This window comes from Vidua macroura, chromosome 5 (assembly GCF_024509145.1).
Source record: "Vidua macroura isolate BioBank_ID:100142 chromosome 5, ASM2450914v1, whole genome shotgun sequence".
In the NCBI taxonomy this organism is placed as follows: domain Eukaryota; kingdom Metazoa; phylum Chordata; class Aves; order Passeriformes; family Viduidae; genus Vidua; species Vidua macroura.
In genome coordinates, this window is record NC_071575.1 from 46829840 (window position 1) to 46850213 (window position 20374).

Genomic DNA, 20374 nt, shown 5'->3' on the forward strand with positions numbered 1-20374 from the left:
TCTCTACCCTTTTTCAAATCCCATTATACCTCTTTCCTTCCTAACTTTCTGTGGCAATAGTTTCTACAACTTAATGATAAACCTTGTAATAAAAGTTATTGTTGAAAAGTTGGTTTAGACCTACAGTTTAATAGTGCAAGAATCTATGTCTGCATTGTCATGCTTTGAGAAACAAGGAGTTTTTAACTGTATATATGTATAAACACATACAGCATTTTTCTAAAGCATTCATCTCAGAACACTAACTCCTGAAGAGCCTAACAATATTCCCAAATATAACCTTTTCTTAAAAATTACTCTTGCTAGAGGCTCACTGATCATTCTTGACTCAGGTACAGTATTAAGAAGCAACCAAATAGAGGAAAAAAACATAACTGGCACACCAAGCTCCTGCAGACCTGTAGAACTGTGACAGACAGGAGGAAAACAAATTAGTTCAGCAAGGTACTGAATAGACTTAATTTCAAATTTTACTAGCTTAATACCAATTTTGATTTCCTTCACATAAACCGTCATTTATTTTTGTTACTGAAAACATACCATAACTCATCTGTGAAAGATTACTATAGATTTTTGAATTACCAGTAATGCATTTAAGATAAATAAGTTTAATTTCAAGTTATTCCAAGTGCTTTATAACACCAACATTAATTTTTAACAAATTAGATTATATTGACTTTTAAAATAAGGCCTCCTTTGGAAGACTTATCATTTAAACAGTCTTCAGGAACCGATTTTCCACTTAAAGCTATTTCTCCTGTAAAAACAACACAAATCCTGATCTGTGGGAGCTACACTTTGCAATATTGTCTGTATACAAGCTGACCTATAGACTCATTTGCAAGGACTAACTGGGGATTTTTTTGTCCATTCTATAAATTCTTTGAATTCTTTTGAAGAGGAAGTTGTACCAGCTTAATTAAATTAAATTATCTTTTACAGATTTGTGGCATGTACTGTATGCTTCTAGTGATTTACAAGACACTACCAAACTCACTTCACCTGTACTAGCAACTAGACTGGAAGCAGGAATAGAAAACTGTAATGACAACATTTTTATTTCAGTGCTTTTGTAGCATTTTGCAATGCTGCAAATCATATTTCAAAAGGTAAATTATTATGTAGTATAATGTCTGACTACCTGAAAAATAGAAAATGAAAGGTGAAAATGGACCTATTATAGATTTTTCACCTACACACCTTTTCAAAAAGTCTAAGTCAGTCATTGTTACTTTTGAAATGTCACAATTTTCATTTCATTAAATACTTTTAGAATTAAGATTTGAAAAACAGGATTTTTCTGCCATGAAGTCAACTCCTGAACTCAAGTCAAAATATAAGGGACCTTTCCTATGGCACTAATGGCTCTGCCTATTTGATCTTCCATCACTTTCAGTAATTAACAAACAGTAAAATGCTAATTAACTTACTTTAATTGATAACATGAGAAAACACAGCTTTCTAGTATTATCCCTAATCAAGCTCCAAATGGATCAAATAAAGATAATTAATCCAGCTATGAAAGCACAACTACAAAATCACAGAACATATTGCTTATCACTCTTCTTATCTCAACCCATGGCAATACTGCTTGTCTGATTTAATTGCAGCTGGAAAGGAAATGCCACACAGCCACTTGCTCACTCCAACCTTCCCTGCCAGGGGCAGGGAGGGGAATTGGAAAGACAAGGTAGACTTCATGGGTTGAGAAAGAGCAGTTTAATAATGGAGAGGAAATAAAAAATATTGCTAATAACAACAACAGCAGAAATTAATACAATAATATTCACTCTGCTTTGTTATTGTTATTACTGAAAAGAGAAAGAGAGGAATAAAACTCCAGAACAGCAAGTGATGCACAATACAATTGCTCACCACCCGTCCCCAAGCAGTGATCACTGCCCTCCAGCCAGCTCCCTGCAGTTTACACACTGAGTATGACATTCTGTGGTATGGAATATCCCTTTGGCCACTTGGGTCAGCTGTCCTGGCCATGCTCCTTCCTGGATTGTTGTGCACCTTCTCACTGGCAAAGCATGGGAAACTGGAAAGTCCTTGACTTATGGTAAGCACTATTCAGCAAAAACTGAAGCATCACTTTGTTGTCAACATAATTCTCATTCTAAAGCCAAAAAAACACAGCACTGTACCAGCTACAGGAAGCAAATTAACTCTATCCCAGCCAGATACACACAGCAAAAAGCTCTGGGATGATTGTCACACCTTCAAATAATAATAAAAAAAAAAAAGCTACTGAGATTTCTATCAGTATCAGTATTTCTATCAATAAATAATCTAACCAGGTTTACCACAGACAACTGAGGCTCACTTTACAGCTTTCTGTGTCCATGAGTGACTCACTAACCTGCAGACTCATCAGTATTCTGAACACACTTGTGCCACGCACCTTTGTCCATTTGGCCAGGAACACCCACAAATGTTAATGAGAAGTTCCAAGTCTTAAAGACTTTGAATGTACAGCAGAGTTAATTTCCTAAAGCTAGAATTTATGTTATTAAATGTCCTTTTTTTATCAAAATCTACATTCAGTTTCAAAAATTAAGGGAAATATGTTAATAACATAGAACAATGTAAAGTAACCCTTGAAGTTACCTTATATTGCAGTCTCTGATATTGCCACAGAAATACTGAAACATGAATAACATTCTTATCACTAATATGAATTACAGCACTAATATCAGTAATATAAGTACCTTCTTAAGGACACAGGTCAATAAAAGACAGTACACACACTACTCCTCTCTCTTTAGCTCTTGAAAGTGATTGTTAGTTTTAGCTGTAGATGTCTGTAGTTTTAGGACATCAAATTAACACCTTTGTTCTAGATATTTTGCTTCAAGAGAGACACAACAATTTATTTTAGTTTCTCAAACTGAGATAATTCAATTAAATTGAGAATTTTTCAATAAAACAGGAATTGTATTGACTACAAGAGAAAAAAACAATACATATACATATTTCACAGTGCCCATGCTATTAACTGGGGCCCACTGAAATCAAATTCAAATCCTTGATTTGAATTGCAGCTGTCAAGTACTTCTCAAGCAGTCACTACTCCAGAGCAAGAATCATTCTCTAAATGAATTGAGTTACAGCCTGCCACATTGTCTGAGATCTCCCAGGGTAATTCACATCTTAGTATGGGAAATCAGGAATTTACCCTCCCACCTGTATGCCTATTCCACTGTGTACCTGGGAAAAAGAAACCTTTTCAAGCAAGCATTTTCTTCAAAGTAATACTGTTCCCACAAAAACTTTTTATTTACATCTAGTGGCAATTTATTTCCACCCAGCCCCAGTAGGAAGCTCTATCTGTCAGAACAAACCAAGTCTTGAAGTACTCTAGAGTCTACTCTTGCTACAATGTTTTTTTTTTTCTGATAGAATAATTTACTAAAATCAGTTGCACCATATTCCCTACACACTGCAGTGAAGACAGTACTCTATGAGGGTTCTTTTTTCAATAAAATAAAATAAAATAAAATAAAATAAAATAAAATAAAATAAAATAATTATTTTTTAAAAAATCAAAGATGAGATCCTCAAACAAACAAACAAACAAATAAACAAAAGCCTAAAAACAACCTACTTGCCCACCCCAGTGCAAAATAGCAGCTGGAGTTTCTAAATGAAAAATCACAGCCCTATAATCTCATTGAAAACTGCTGTACAATTACCTGCCTTGATTTGTGGTAGAGATAATCTCAGAAAGAAGCATTATTTGTACCCTAGTACATTTCATGAGAGAGTGAATAGTTTTGTGTCGCATTTCTCCTCTCATTAAAAAACAGACAGGTAAAATGCTGACATCCTTGTTAATAAGAGACAGAAAATGCTAGAAATTACTTGCTGTCTAGGATACTGATTTAAAATACATTAAAAATCTGCACTATTCCTATAAAGACTCTGAGACTAAGGCTTAAAATACTTACTTAATAATGTCTCCTTCAAGAGCAATCACTCGTTTAATGATCTTCTGTTCAGGATTTCTAGGAGACCTAAGACAGGAGGAGATAAGGTTACACAATCAGTACCATTCCCATTGTTTTAAGAAAATGAAAGAAATAGACACGATGGAAGTCATTAGAAGATTCCATGTTCTCCTTGAGTTAGCATCAGTCACTATGTTCCACGGGGAGGTGAAGCTACTGCAATCCTTGTCACTGCAAACCATCACTGAAAGCAGTTGATGACCTGCTTACAAACAGCACAATAATCAACATACCTTTTGTCATGAAAAATACACTCCACAACATTAAAAGCAAAGCATATCACAAACCAGTGAGGAAGGTACTTTTGCAAATAGATGAATGTATTAAAACCTGAATTCCCCATCATTTGTTGGGAAAATGTGTTAAACATTTATGTCATTCAATCAATTTAGGAGAAAAAAAAATCTTCCTATGTTTTATTAATATCTATCACTAATTTAGGTAAGCCTTGCCTAGGGAATTGCAGAAGTTCAAAAATAAAAGTTACAAAATTATCTGAAAGTTGCAGCTTCTGAATGCATTGTTTTTCACTTATTTTCCCATAGCATCTTTAATTGAGTAGATTCTGATCATACATTACATAATAATATAAGAAAGCAAAGATGAACTTGCATGTTCAGCCTGAATATTACAACTTCCTGGATGCATATTATTAGATAGACTATTAAAAGTGTTATTCTACTGTAGTTTTGACAGGTTAATGTAGTTATATATTCACCACAGATTTTCTTTTTTTTTTAGACTTTACATTTTTTCTTTTACTCTTCACTTTTAATTATCTAACTATGCAAACTTAGAAGAATATCTTCATGTTATTAAAAAACAATTATTTTTATTTGCTGCTTGCACACAGAAAAGTCAGGAAAGGAACAAACTTTATTTTCTGTTGATGTTTGGGTTCTCCCTATTAAGGTTTCAAATACAGTCTACTAGACACACCACTGACAGAGATGTATATTACAGTTTTCATGGCTAAAACCATCTTTGAGCTCATCTCTGGTCAAATGGTAAGATTACACTTCTTTAAAAAGCAAAGCTGAGCTAAGTCTGGATGAAAAGCTTGCCCACACTGCTGCATGACTAAAGGCATTTGAGGTTCAGTTCCAGTTCCAATCATTAAAAAGAAAAATAGGTTCAGACTTTTTTTTGGTTTCTTTTTTTAATATTATGCCCAAAAAATTCCAAATATTTTAAAATTAGTTTGAGGTTTCAATATTTTTTCTTGTGTGTGCATGCCAATACATTTGAAATAAATTTCTCTTTCAAAGTAATGAAATGAAATCCAAGAAGCCTAATTTTGAATTTCAAAATATCCAATAGCTTCCCTTTACAGTTTATCAAGCCCGGAAACCTATTTTCAATGAGCAATGAGCAACACTGAACATGAATAAGGACCATATATTTATTCCCTACTCATCACTCAAATTTTCAAATCATTATGTAATTTACAGTAATATTTTGTTTAGCATTAATTTTACATGAATAGTTGTATATTCCAGTTCTGCCTTGCATTTCATGTTCCTTCTTAAGGTGGGAGCATACAGTTTCATCATATTTTATATGTTAATCTTGGGAGGAAATAATCAAGTTTTAGATGCTCATATGATTTAAATATATGGAATATCCAAAGCATTTTCTGATGCTGCTCCTTGCAAGCAATACTTACTTCATTTGAACATTGGCCATGTCCTATTCTAAATTAAAGCACAGTCTATGAAAAGACAACACACATTTTTTATAAGATGTTATAAATTTCAAATATTTTTAAAGTTACTTTACTGCTAATTGATTTAAAATTTAATCCATTTAAGCTCAGGCTGTAATATTTTAATGTAAAATTTAAGCAATGGAAATTATAATACATAATGTATGTGATGAAATGTGCATTTCTTAAAGATTGAATGAAAACAAATTTTATGTTTGCTCTTTCAAAATTCTGTTCTGGTTTGACACCTAACTTTCAAAGTAAGGTTCTCAGCAACTTCCCAACAGGCATTTCCACTTGATTAGAATATATATATTGTAATGCAATTATTGGCCTCTCCCTTAATTTTCTTTTCTTCTGCAAGAATTTCTACTGACCTTGGAAAAACATCTCTCTACATTTGAGGTATGGGTAGTTATTCTGAGAGTAGGTACTTTTTTGTTAGTAATGATACATTTAAACCAAACACATAATTTATGAGAAAAACTTCAAGGAATTTCTTGCAGATATTATTATGAAAGAGCAATATTTTTAATATTGGAAGCCAGAATATTTTTAAATAAACTTCATATTAACATTTTGATTATAATTCATTAAAATGGCAAAGGACTGGGAAAAGACAGATTAGCAGGTTCAAAGTGGCCAATAATACAGGCATTTTAGACCAAGGATTTTCAAGAGCTGAGCAGAATGAGTCTTTTTCAAGAGCCAGTGTGCAACGGGGAGGTAAGAGAGACTGGTTCTGAAGTGATGGATATGATGCCTTCCTGAATGGTGTATAGCATAGCACTGGGATTTCATTGATTATTGAAATCACAAAAACATACAGGTCATTTCTACCTTCTACGTTCAATCCTGCAGAAAACAGTGTGGGATCACACTACCACAAAGCAAGTTTCCCAGGAAAAATAGGAAAAATTATATAGCCAGCAGAAAAATCCACTTTTTAGCAAGTGATTGTCAGACAGAAATGGTTACAATTCCCTGAAAGCTTTCTCTTTATGTATTCAGCAAGTGAGCATTTCAGTCAATATTAATCCTAAACATCTCCCTTTCAGCCACTTAGATTATTTATTCTAGTGGATACCGCCAAATTTTACATAACTGCTCCATGAGCTAATTAACATTTGATCAAACAAAAAATTTTCATAACATCTCTTGGTTTTGTATGTGTCACTTGAGTCTTCTTTCATTCTTTGAATTTTCTAAGTACATTCTTCTCAAGAGCGTCCAAAGCAATTCATTCTCAACTTCCATTTCTACTGGTTTTTCTATAGAGGAAGTTTTTAGAAAATGTCCTAAGATCCCAGCAAAATAACTGAAGCACAATCCAACTAAATAAATACTACAACATACAATAATACTTTTTGCCTTGAATAAGCACTCAGATTAATTTGGTACCTGCATTAGAAAGAGACCTGATTCTGTGAACTCAATGAAAAAGCACACAATATATTTCAAAGGGATAGCTTCAATTAGATATTTTAATGATCTACATGTGTTTAATGTTACCCATCCATTATCACAGACAACCCCGAAAAACTCTGTGCTAACTCTTTGAAAATTTTGGAATTTATATAGCAACTTAGCATCTTCTAGAACATAACAAATAGCAAGCATTTATTAAAAAGTTGCAGAGAAAAGTGGCTAAATTTTTCAATTTTTATATGTATATACCTATTTATCTACATATATGCATAAGTATGTATATTACTGTTAGAAAATTGCTTAACTTTGTATGAGATAGAAGCAAGATGTTTAGGCAGCAGTCTCAAAGTTTTCCTTCAGATTATTCTCAGTTTACTTCAGATTGAGTTTTATGAGATTTGATCATCATTTACATGGTGGCAACAGAAGAAATTAAGACTGTGTTGTTGTAGTATAAACAGATGGAAATAATTAAGGCCATCTTCTTAAAAAATAAAATTTCTGCTATTTATGCTGTTAATGACAGATACATAAATTGACTTAACTATATAAAATAGGATAAGAGAGGATTTTTGAGATCTCAGTCTTACATTGTGATCCAAAGCCATTCACTCAGTGAGCTCTTCATTTCTCAAAACAAATTCCTCTCTCATGAAAAATTCTAGAATAGCTGGAGTCTACGCTTCTGGGAATTTACAGGATTAATGCAGGAGAAAAAATATGCTGTTCATCTCCTTCTCAACCCATTTGGGGATCCAATAAATAGCTAGAGGATAACTAAAATGTAGATGGAGTCCAGAATAAGGGGAATTAATATGTCTAAAGAACTGAGAACCTCACAGTATGGTTTTGGTGGCTTTACCTGAAAACATGCTTGGAGGAAGAGGGAACTACCTCTTAGTAGCAGTGGAGCTACTTCATTCTTATTTTCTGTTGCTCATCCTTGCTTCCTGTTGCCAGTATAGTATGATGCTCAAACTCTGTACAGAAGTAAATAAGTAGCAATATCCATTCTTTCATCCTTCTAGCCCTATAGCTATGATAGAACAGATCCAACATAGACAATTTTAAATACTGTATAAGAATGGAAATTTACTTAATATATGCACATATTTTCTAAACAAAAATATTTTTAATCTGCTTAACTTCTTCCCAGTCCCTAACTTTCATCTAAATTCCATGCTTCTTTATGCAGATAGAGAATCTCATAGTAAATGTAATATCTTACTACATCATAGGTTATGACACAATTTCTATATTGTGGCAAATAACATGCAATTTAACAGTGAAGGAAAAAAATGTTTACACATTTATTCTTGTTTTTTTTCTTCATTCTTGTTATCAATTTCTCTTGTACAGAATTACTGCAATAAATGCATCCAGCACCAGGTTTAGTATTTGTGTTCAGTTGACTCACCAGTACAAGAAAGTTAGTAACAACTGGAAAAAGTGACACCAAAATAATAGTAACAGAAGAGCAATGTAACAGCAGTGGCTAAGGAAATTGGGTTTGTGCAGATCAGAGATTAGGCAAAGGGCTCAATTGCTATTGTCATCTATCTAATTGTTGATTGTGAATTCAGAATTTTTGGAAAGGTACACAGCAAAAGAGATTAGCAAACAACATGAGTTGCAGGAAGGGAAATTCCTGTGGTGCAGTTTGACCTGAGAGGCTGAGCACCTCTCATACTCAGAGCTCAATGGGACACAGGTCTGGGCAGTCTGACCCAAATTCAGAGTCCAACCTGCCTTGAGTGGTTGGTAAGATTAGATAGTCACTAGAGGTGCCTTAAGACATAAATGACTTTTCACTTCTACAGCCTTTAGTCTTATTCAAGTATATGAAGAATCAGGATTTCATATCTTAAAATACAAAATATTCTCACAGATGCAAGCTCTGATGCTAGAAGAGACCATGTTGATCACTTTATTTATCTGCTGTAGCCCATAGATCATTTTTTCTGTGTTTTTCTTGAAGTACCTAATTCTGTTAGAAAGCATTTTTAAAGAACATTATGATATCATGTCTCAACATTCTGAGTTGCAATGAGACTAACATCCAGAGAAATTACTCCACAGTTTAATTATCCTTGCTATTAGGAAATTGCATCTGCATTCAAAATTGAATTTATCCTAGTACAATTTCAATTTCATGCCTTCTCCAAGGCAGAAAACCCCTCAACATCTTATTTCTTTTCCATGAAGAAAGATTTGGGTACATCTGTTCCTAAATTTGTCTTGTATTCATCAGTTAGAATTGCCTAAACTTCTTAGCACACAGTTTTCCAATTCTGGGACCCCTTTTTGTTACTATTTTTCAAACTCCTCCAACATTTTAATTTTCTTCTTAGCACATATGGGAATCTAGCATTATTCAGCTTGGATTACTACTATGCTTAGTAATGAATTAACCAGAGCAACACGGCCTTATTTGCTGGCTCAAGCAAAAAAATTCTTTCCTGTTTCTTAACATTCCATTTATTTTTGTATAGTCAGTCAAAAAGCTCATCCTTTTCATCCTAGGAACTGGTGTTGAAAAGACACCAAAAGTGATAATTAAACCTTCTCTGAGTAAACTGCTTGCTAAAACAATGAAACAATAAATTTTAGAATCACTTCACATTGCATAGAGCATGTTTGTCAACACCAACCATGTGATTCACATCATGCTACCCTGTCTTTCCCTGCACTGCTTGCACACTTGGCCAATGATTACAAAGACAATTGACAAAACCAGCACCTACCTTTGGATGACACAGCAATCTGTTGGAAATATTACTGTTCACAAATGTGCCTCCAACCATATCTTACACCTTCACAGCTGAACAGAGCCTGTTTGTAATCTGTCTAATGTCCCCATTAACTCCACAAAAGGAAATTTTCTTGATCAAAATATAATGTGGCAATAAAAAGAATGCTTGAAGAAACCAAATATCTATATAATAGTTTGTATCAAAATAATATTTATCTAGCTGTTTTGTAAATTTACGGATAAAACATACCAGGTTTGCTTGACAAAACCTATTCCTGAATTAACACCTTTAAGTGTATTTTAGCTTCTACTAATAGAATGAGAAATGAACCATGTGATTATTTTGCTCAGATAAGACATTTCTAAGGCCCTTCTCTTTGTTTGAATGCTGGAAATTTATTGCAGGTCATGAAGTCATTTGCATTTTCTCCTTTGTCTTTCAGCCTTTTCAAAAGAGGCATTTTCCAAATGGTATTCCACACTACAAAAACTGTTTGAAACCATTTTTGCCTGCCAGTATCAATGTTTAAACGCCTTTCTGGCCTAAAATTGTGTTATACTTTTAGAAGAAGTGAAATATATTAGATTAGCAATTTTTTCAAACAGAAATGTTATGCAGAACTTATTTGCAATTTTGAGAAAATTAGGAGATAATGGGAGCATCAAAAACAGTTCCCCAAATGCTCCTGCATTTCCTTTGGGCTAAATTTGAGGCCCAGATTTAATAAATACTAGTTTAATGAAACATTTTGAATAATCACAATTTTTCACTCATAATTTACAAAATAAGTACCTAAGAACAGCAGTTGCACCAACTGGTTAGGCATAAGTTCTGGTGATGCTTGATTTGCTCAGCATCTCCAGTGCAAAACATGTACAAAAATATAATTAAAAATATGAGGAAAACTGCTTCTAGGAACATCCTGTAATTCCTAACTCCATACTACATTAACACTTCTCAGTCAAACTTCTGTTAAAAAGCAAAATCATTCACAGCCAAAAAAACATTTTGTTTTTACTAAAAATAGTTTTTTATAATAATTATAGATTCCAATCATGCACTGGTGGGAAGGTAGTGTTTTCTTTTTCTTACATTTCAAACTATTTGTGTAGAACTCAGAACAATGCTTACTTGAAATTTCTTAGTGAATTCTGAGCAACCTCTAAACAAAAATAACAATCTGAATAGAAGACCTGCATGAAGCCTCAGAAAAGGAGTCATACACTTTGTTGCCATAGTTAGAGCAAATAAACAATTCTCTCAAGCTCTGCACTTAGAAGGGTTCAGGAAATAAGTGGATATGGCACTTAGTGCTATGGCCTAGTCAGTAAAGTGGTGTTCAGTCAAGGGTTGGACTCAATGATCTTGGAGATCTTTTCCAATCTTAGTGATTCTATGATTCTTGCATGCTTGTTGCTCCTTTCCCTTTCTAATGGGCTTCCATTCCTTTCCTTTTCTCTACATTCTGATTTAGTCTTGAGCTTTAAAGCAGAGCAGGAAGTAGCTCTCTAAAGTGAAAAAGTAGCTTCCATGGAAATAAATATCCATTATGTTATCTCCTGGTACCAGACATTATTTATCAGAGATCTCCTACACTAAGAATGGAGTTGGAGGGAAATTAATAAAGGTCTGCATAATTTAAAAACAACTGAGTTTTACCTGGTATATCTACAGCATGCTATAGAATTTCAACCTCACTGTATGATGAGACATCAGCAGCATCAGCTTTTCAGTGTTTTTCATAGGTGTTGGAAGGATATCACAAATAATTTAATCTTCATCAGCAGATAACTATTAATTCTCCCCAGGATTAACTAGATGTATGATTCCTACCTGACAAAATTAAGCATTTTTTTCTACACTTTGGATCAGGTAATTAAAATTGTGTATCTGAAAAACTTTCAGAATTATTTAAAAGAGAAAGTAAAAAAATAGTAATAAAAAAAATACCTCTCCATTAGAAATTATTGTTTCTAAATTACATCTAGTTAGCTACAGTAAGGCAAGGGAAAAAAAAAGGAGGACAATTGAAAACTCTAAATAAAATGCTTCACAGCAATAAAACTAATTGGTACTGCAAAACAACATGACAAGGGACTTTGAAAAAAAACCTTAAAATACTACAGTAACTTGGAAGTATAGCTACTATTTTGAAGTAAAATTGCATTTAATTGTTTCTCAGCCTTCCAATCTAACCACTTTTAGGTTAAATGACTCATCTGTTTGTAATGCAGGCTGTGTAATCACAATAGTTATGTGCACTTGACCTTCTTCCTGTTAACAGAGAGACTCAATTAATTACTTGCTGTTTTAACTGGCCATTTCACCTTATCTTCACCTTTTTCAAAGGGGTTGAGTAACTCTAACTTAACCTTTGACTTTGGAAGCATACATAGAAATATTTATCTACCAAATATGAAGCTAGCCTGATCTAGGAAGGAGAATACCTGGGTTTCTATGCTTAAGAAAAAAAACAGTAATATATGCACTGTTTCATTAATCACTATGCTGTAATGTAGGAGCCACATTTCGTTTTTGCCACAGCTGCCCAAACATTCTACTCTGTAATGGAAATAAAATATTCTTTATTTCCATTGCAATAGACAACAGAGGGAAATGCACAGAAAACTGCAAAATGTAATCAGATGCTTGTAAATAACTCTTACATTGCCATATGGGATATTAGATAGAAATAACTTAAATAACCTACACATTACCTATTAAAATGATCCAAAAAATGATCATACATGCTATAATATGCACTTCTATACCTTTTTCCATTCTGGGTTTAGACCTGTGTTCAGTGGAAACTCTTCCATGCATACAAAATTATCTATTTAGTTGCTCATCCAAAAATTGCAAATGTATCTACACAACACACATTGTGCAGAAATTTTCAATTATTCCTTTCTGATGGAGTGCCAGAAAACTTATCTAGTTATAGAACACTACCACGACTATTAAAAAAAGTACTGGATGCATATCTAGGTGTTAAAAAATCACTGACCTAGGAACCAAAACATTATTTCTTTTGATATAATAACCATTAAGAAGTCTGGTTCTCATATTGTCTCTCCTGGAGACTAATTTTAGTATGTCCGATAGGATTAACATTATATTTAGTGTAAAAAAAAATTATGATTCTAAAGAAACCGAAGTTTTTATCTATTTTGAAATCACCTAAACTCCATCAGCACACTGCTTTTTAAATTTTTCTAATGCTGTTTCAAGTACCTGTTGTGAAAATCTCTTTCTTGATAATTCTAAGTAGCTGGATATATTTTCTTAAATGTAATCTCAGCTACAGTCAAGAATGAAGCCTTTCAGATGAGTTAAGTCTGTTATAGTCAGTGCAGAGAATGTAACAATTAAAGTGGGATGAATCAGTCTTTGGAGGAGTGTCTCTCACCTCAATGACTACAAAAGAAGACAGACATCAGCTCAGTCTAGCCATCTTAACAATAAACGATTAAAGAGAAACTGCTTAAAAATATTGTTTCATCTACCTTTTAAGTATCTGTAGTAGATTTTGTTTTTCAAATAACACAGGAAAGCAAGCATTAACAGTGAGGTAAAGGAAGGACCAATAACAATATAATGTATCATTTTTATATTGTTGTAATATATCTTCTCCAGTAAAAAATAGTTTGAGAGTAGACACATGTCAATGTCAATTCACAGAAAACCAAACAAACCACCAATTTAAAGTTCCCTACAGAGGTCAATAGAAGTCCTGACTTCAGGATTATTTATCTTTTTTAAATAGTGCTGCACGTAATACAAATACTTTTTTCCATATTTATGACAAACAAAATGAAAATCAATTATCTTCCAACTAGTAAAATGTAAAGACGAAGGTTTAACTAAGAAAAAAATTTGTATTTCTATTCATGGTCATTAAAAAAACTTGTCCATAAGATAGAATACTGAATATCTCTATGTTCCCACTAAGCACACAAATATATAAATTATTTTCAGACTCTGCAACGTTAACTTCACTGGAACTTGTATACAGTTATATTCTAAAATAACATTTCAGAAATTGAGACTGCTGCTAAGGATAACTGATTTATGTAGCTGAAAATTTAGGGGTTTTTTTTTGATAGTATACAGAAAAAAAGTGAGAACGAGCATTAGCAAAACACAGCCATGGCTACAAAATGTCATTTTCAGAAGTTACAAGACATGCTTTAAAAAAAGAACAGTCATAAGATTACTGGACACAGCTCCTCTCACAATAAAAAGAAACCAACCTAAAGTTGGATTTTTTTGCTTCACAGCTTCTGCTTTTATCTTAGATACAGAATTAACTGCAGGTGTCTACTCTGAGATGACGTCAAGCTGAATTAACCTTATATTGGCTGCTGTGACAGAAATCCTCACAGTAATAGAATTTATGACCTGCTTACAAGGATTTAGCAAAGAGAGGCAATGGCAAATTGAATAGGGCATGTTTTTCCACATTATATTCTGTCCCAAAATGTGATCTTCTGTGTCAGTAGGTGATCAAGCATTTTGCTCCATTTGATAATAATTGCATTATCCTCTACTTATGTGTTTCCACAGAAAGAAGAGGGGACCCTTCACAATAATTAAGGATATTATTTTAAGAGACTTTGATCACTTGAGCATGCATAAAGAACTTTGAGCAGTTTGTCAAGAATAAAAGTGTCCCATATTGGTTTTTGCCATGAGATTTTTAGAATTCTGAGCTGTAAGACATTTCTTCTCTTGTATGATGGCAAATATATTTATTTAAAATATTAAGAAAGGAAGATTAAATAAATAAGAACTATCATCAACAGTGAACAACATAAATGAGTAAAATATTTATCTCTACAGATGCTTTTTTCCCTTCATGCATAGCAGTTTACAAGCTTTTTAGACAGTGCTCCCCTTTGCCATGAAGACCAATCTGCTCTCTCTGCCACAGCTGCACACACAGGGTTTGGTCTGCACACTTGCTTCCCAGCTCTTCCTACACTTCAGTCTGCTCTGGTTATTCCACCCAACATGAATTCTTCAGTCTCAGGCAGCAGCAAACCCCATCCTAGCCCCATCCAGCCTGTCAAACCCAAACCTATGTGACAGTTTCCCACAGAAGGTCCCTGTCACCATTTTCTCTAAGGAAGTGACATGCTGCTCAGAATATTGCTAGATAAGGGACAGACTGGCAGAAGAGACAAGAAGGGAGGCGGAAAAATAGACTAAATTTTGCAGACAATTTTTGCACATTCTAAGGACTACTTCCTCTTCATCCTCTATCCATGTGACTAAAGTTCAAACAAATAATTTATCATTTTTTTATCTTCACCTTTTTAAAGTGGATCCATGAAGAACAAGGTGAATTCCAGTTTTACTAAAATTTGAAAATTTTGTGCCAGTCTTAATTTCTTTTAACCCATTGATCCACTGGTTTGGGTTTTTTTTAAGAAAATGTCTTATTTCTGAAAGTTTTATAGAACAAAAAAAAGGAGAAAGTCTTCTCACAGAAAACAGTCAGAAAGATAGCAAAGTAAAATGCAAGCCAGAAGGACTAATGACACAAGCTTGTATGAGAAATTAGTGTGGAAGAATAAGTCTTTACTTTTTAGTGACTGGAAGTGTTGACAGTATTAGCAGCATGAAAACTTGGGAGGAAAAAATGCAAGATATGGCCTGGGATTAACGAAACTTTTCAGAAATTCTACTGGCTCTACTGCAGAATATTTTAAATATGCAGTTTACATATTATTCTGTATATTTCAGACCATCTTGACAAATTCTTAAATGTGTTGACTGTCTCTGTTGACAGAGAATATCAATTAGAAACACAAAAAGGTTAATTCAGCCAATTCAAACTTGGCATTGTTGCCTTTGCCATTCTAATTTTAAGCCTTTACATTTTCATTAAAGATGCATATCTTTATGTGTTTGAAGCACAGACTTTCATACATCTGGGGTTGAGAGAAGCTCTTTCACATCCTTATTGTAAGAAAACAAGAATAACAATACAAATTATTTGACTTATGAACAGACAATAAGTCAGAGTAAAAATTGGGAAATCATAGTTCTTTTCAACACTGGTGACTACTGCGTCACAAAAGAAATTATTTAGAACACCCTAAGCTTATAGTTTTGATTCTCCAAATGTTATTCTACTACACATTCCTGATCAGTATTTGTTGCAGTCAAAAAGCATAAAATATATACTGGAATGTATTTAAGCTGGATGATGTAGTGTTTTGAGACACTAGCTGTATACTTCAGGCTCAAAATCTAAAGATAGCTTTTGCATATGTGCTTCAAATGACGCATCACTACAGAAATGGTTACTAACACAGCTCCTTAAAATTCAAGCTGGCAATATGCTAAGAAAGTAGGATAATGGTAAGGCTGTCGGAGTCATAATGTTAGAAGTATAACCTTACTTCCCTGAAAGAAGCTGAGCAAGAGTATAAAAAGGCATCTATGAGATTTGTTTAAAGGATTTGTATAATTCAGAAATAGATTACATTAAGTTTCTTTTTAACTGAAGAGCAATACTAAGACTTACTACTTATGTATCTCTGTACATTCAAAGCACTAAGTGACTGACATTTGTGATTTATGGTGTTTGATAAAAAGCTACCAGGGTACTCATCTATGCTATTCAAGTTTGCTGTGAAGACAGTATGCAATGGAACTAAGCTTTACAAATGATTAATTGGAACATAATCAAAATGTTATTAAAAAAAGTTGTCACATTTGAAACACTAGATATTTATATGCTTTGTGATCAGTTCAAGTTGTCAAGATGAGTCACAAGCAGCAAAACAACTACTGACAGGCAAAGAGTTCTCAGCAGGCAAGGATGTTTGTGGTACAAATCTGTCATATAAAACATAATGGGAATCCCTCAAATTCCTGCTTGTTTATCAGCTTAGAGGAGGAAAAAAAAAGGAATGCTGTTCTTCCATTAGATGTTCACAAGCGTGTCTGTGCTAGGATTAGGCAGTATCAACTCTTTGAATGTAGTGAGGAGCAAATGCCCTTGATCTCCCACAAAGACAAGCCAATTCATTCACGGGGGTGGGGGATTCTGTACTGCTGGTACACTCACACACGCATTTTCACAAAGGGCAACACTCACAGAGGGGTCACTCCAGTCAATGCAATCATTGAAATAATGAATATTTGTTTGAACTGACTTTATTACATAAAGAAAGTATGTTTCATACTTCATACTGTAAAGAAAAACTGTTTCATAAAGAAAGTATGGAAAATTATACATAAAACAAATAGTTGAAATACCTGCCCATTATCATTATATATTGTCTTTAATTGATAGAGGAATCTACATTACACAACATTCTATACAGACTTCTTTAACCTATTGATAATTAGATAACAGATTAACTGTGACTGCAACAAAGTCACTGTTGGATGAAAAAAATATGGAGAATGATGTGGATAACTTGTGCTCTTTTTCAGTTCCTATGCTTTAGAAAGAAAATTCTGCATCATTTCAGGATTTTCATGTGGCATCCACAATGAGAAAAAATACATCATGAAAACCTGTCCTGAATCTGAAGGCAAGATCTAAAGTAGATTTAAGGATAGGCATTTCAAAGAAATCTGACATAGCCTGGGCTGAACTTCTATAATGCAAACAAATTGTTAGTGGCTAAACTTCGGCATTATGACAATACATATAGCATCATCTTGGCTCAAATGGGCGACTTCATAATTTATTCACCAGAGTTCATTGTTTCTTTGTTCAATATACTTTGGGATCAATAAGGAAGGGGAAAAAACTTTAAGCCTGACTTCTTACATGTGCAAAGTTAATATGTACATCCTAGCAATGCCCCCATCACATGAAGTTTCTCCTTACATCCTCACAAAAATGGGATATTTACAAAAGTCTGTTATCTGGTTGATGGCAATTACCCTTAGAATTGCTACTAATCAGCACCAGCTATAAGAAAAAGTCACTCTAACTTCCAGTAAAAGAAGGATCAAATTATTTTTTCTCTGTCAGAAGCTAAAAAGGAAAACATGGGTAGCTGCCAAGAAACAGCTATATTGATAATGTACATCTAGGCCTGAGATTTCAGGTCATGAGATGTCACTCATGTAACTTAATATTGAGCTTAATAACTTGTGATTGATTAAAACACAACTCGGCATCCTACTTTCATTTGAAGATTCTAATAAATGGTCTCTTTCTACTGCATTTTTGTTCCTCTGGTTAATCATAATTATCCTCTCAGTGTTAATAATATTTTTCACATTTGACGTTGTCCAACATCCTTTAAATTTTTTCTCAAAATTAAGTTTGAGGTACAGAATAGAGTTAAATAGAAAAATGTCCAATGCCCATCTTTATGCATGACAAACTCTGTATAATTTTAGAAGAGCTTCTCTCTCTTAAGACACAGATGGGAAACATTTAAAACTATTTTGCATCCTGAGAGTCATTAGCCAATTCAAAGACAGATGCAAGATCTTTTTTCTTTTATAAACTTACTCTGCTTTCACCATTACTTCTTTATGAATAATTTAATGCTGCCTGTTTGAGAACAATTTAAACAGGGGAAAATAAACCTTGCAGTCCCCTCACATTATTTCCCATAGTCATTTGTCTTAATTTCTTTAAACATTGTCCCCACTTCTGCTCCACTAGCTTACATTAGCTGGTGCAAATTGTGGATGAACTTGAAGAAATGAAGCCAAAGGAAAACCTCATTTAAAAAATAAAATTTTTAAAAAGTGCAAAAAACAAATCACAGTGTAGCCTAAAAGAATGGTGTAGCTTCTATATGTGTTAGGGGGAGTGGGAAATCGAGAAATAAGTAACAGATTTCTCTCTTCTTGACTTTCATGTTTTGGTGCATTGAAATGGTTAAATTGTTTGAATTAAGAACATAGACATCTAAGTAGAAAATTTTTAAAAGTTCAGATAGACTAACAGGAAGCCTGACTAACAGAATATGACCCAAATAAACAATAAAATAAACAAGCATAAAGTAAAAACTATTATTTGTCTCACTTGAACAGTCACATGAAAGGAGATGCGTAAAAATAGTTTTTAGACCCCTAACAGCTGAGTTCTGGTCCATCCAGCAGACAGCTGGCTAAGTAATAAATTTCTGCAACATTCTTGTTTGCCTCTCAGATCACATTGAGTCTTTTAAACACATTCTCAGCTTTGGCTAGATAATCGTAGTCCAGTGTTTGCAAAAGTCAATAGAGTTGTAACTGTACTCAAAAAGGTAAAAAAAATATTTCAGATCTTATGGAAAGTCACCTTTAAAGAACTCTAAATATAAAGAAGTAGAAAGTTTATGGATTACATTTTACGGTTCCCTCAAGAACAATTTTTAAGCTACAGTAATAGCTCCTAATCATATTCTGAACAAAAATGTATTATTTCTTTTCTTAAAAAAAATAATGACATCAAAATGGTTTTGGAGATAAGGTGAAAAGAGATAATAAAAATTTGTGTAAACTAGAATTTTTAACACTAAGTTCATTTGTGAATATGTTGTATATTGCTTGCAGCAGTTCAATGAGATTGCATACATTCCAGAAAAAATTTAGACTGTGAGTATCTTAATGAGACAGATGCAGTCTTCTCCCCAACTGTTGAATAACAATTTCATCACTCATGTAGTGGAGCAGAAAATGTACGAATCAAATTAGAAAAACCTTCTCCATTTGAATATAACAAGCCCTTAAATGCATAATAAATTTTGGAAAGAAAATTAGCCATATAAACACTAATGTACACTGTGTATTTAATGCTTTTTACCATGCGTGAAAATGCAGTGCTCTACTCAATTGATCAGTTTATAATCATACAGAAATTAGAAAGTACTAGCATAGTTCAAGTGAAATGCTATAAAATGAGCAGTGGTACTAGATGCCCAGCTTAAGATGACTGAGGGCCTTGCTATTTTTTTGGTTAAGAGCTCCTTTTACTTACTTTAAAGTAGGTCCAAAAATCATAAGATATACAGAAAAAAATTGGTTTTGTCAACTGGTACCTACCTGAAGGATCACTAATGGTGAGTTATACATAACTTGTAGGAGCTTACATCACTCAGTCTTGCATTGGTGAATTGGCATGATCTGTGAATTTGTGCATTCAACATCAAAACAAGGATGAGATATTTATTAGACCTCCAATTAGCCAGAGAGATCATCACTTTTGCCCTCAAAAAAAGGTAGAACCTTCCTGTAACACTTAACAGACAAATACATTATTTTCTTATATGATGTTGCTAGTCCTGATCCACAAATTTGCCTCCCTGGCTTGACCTTACAGGACCTTCAGGGTTTATGCCTGAAGACTTGTCTGGCAGGCTGGACACTCAGCTTCCCCAACCACACCTCTGGCCTTGTCCCATACTGTTTTTCATAGAATCTCAAGTTGGAAGGGACCCATAAGGATCATCTAGTCCAAACCCCTGCTCCTTGCAGGAGTATCTAAAACTAAGTAATATGACTAA

General features: G+C 33.6%; 1 protein-coding gene across 5 annotated transcripts in view; it reads right to left on the reverse strand.

Moving 5' to 3' along the window:
- IMMP2L (inner mitochondrial membrane peptidase subunit 2) overlaps window positions 1-20374 on the reverse strand; it is a 419891-nt gene that overhangs the window by 138457 nt on the left and 261060 nt on the right. For 3 of the 5 annotated variants that reach the window (XM_053977049.1, XM_053977050.1, XR_008437037.1), the window contains one exon: window positions 3954-4019. In XM_053977049.1, the coding sequence (XP_053833024.1) occupies window positions 3954-4019 (66 nt within the window). Of the gene's footprint in view, window positions 1-2613; window positions 2649-3953; window positions 4020-20374 lie in introns of those variants that run through there. The other 2 variants (XM_053977051.1, XR_008437041.1) reach the window with 2 other exon arrangements.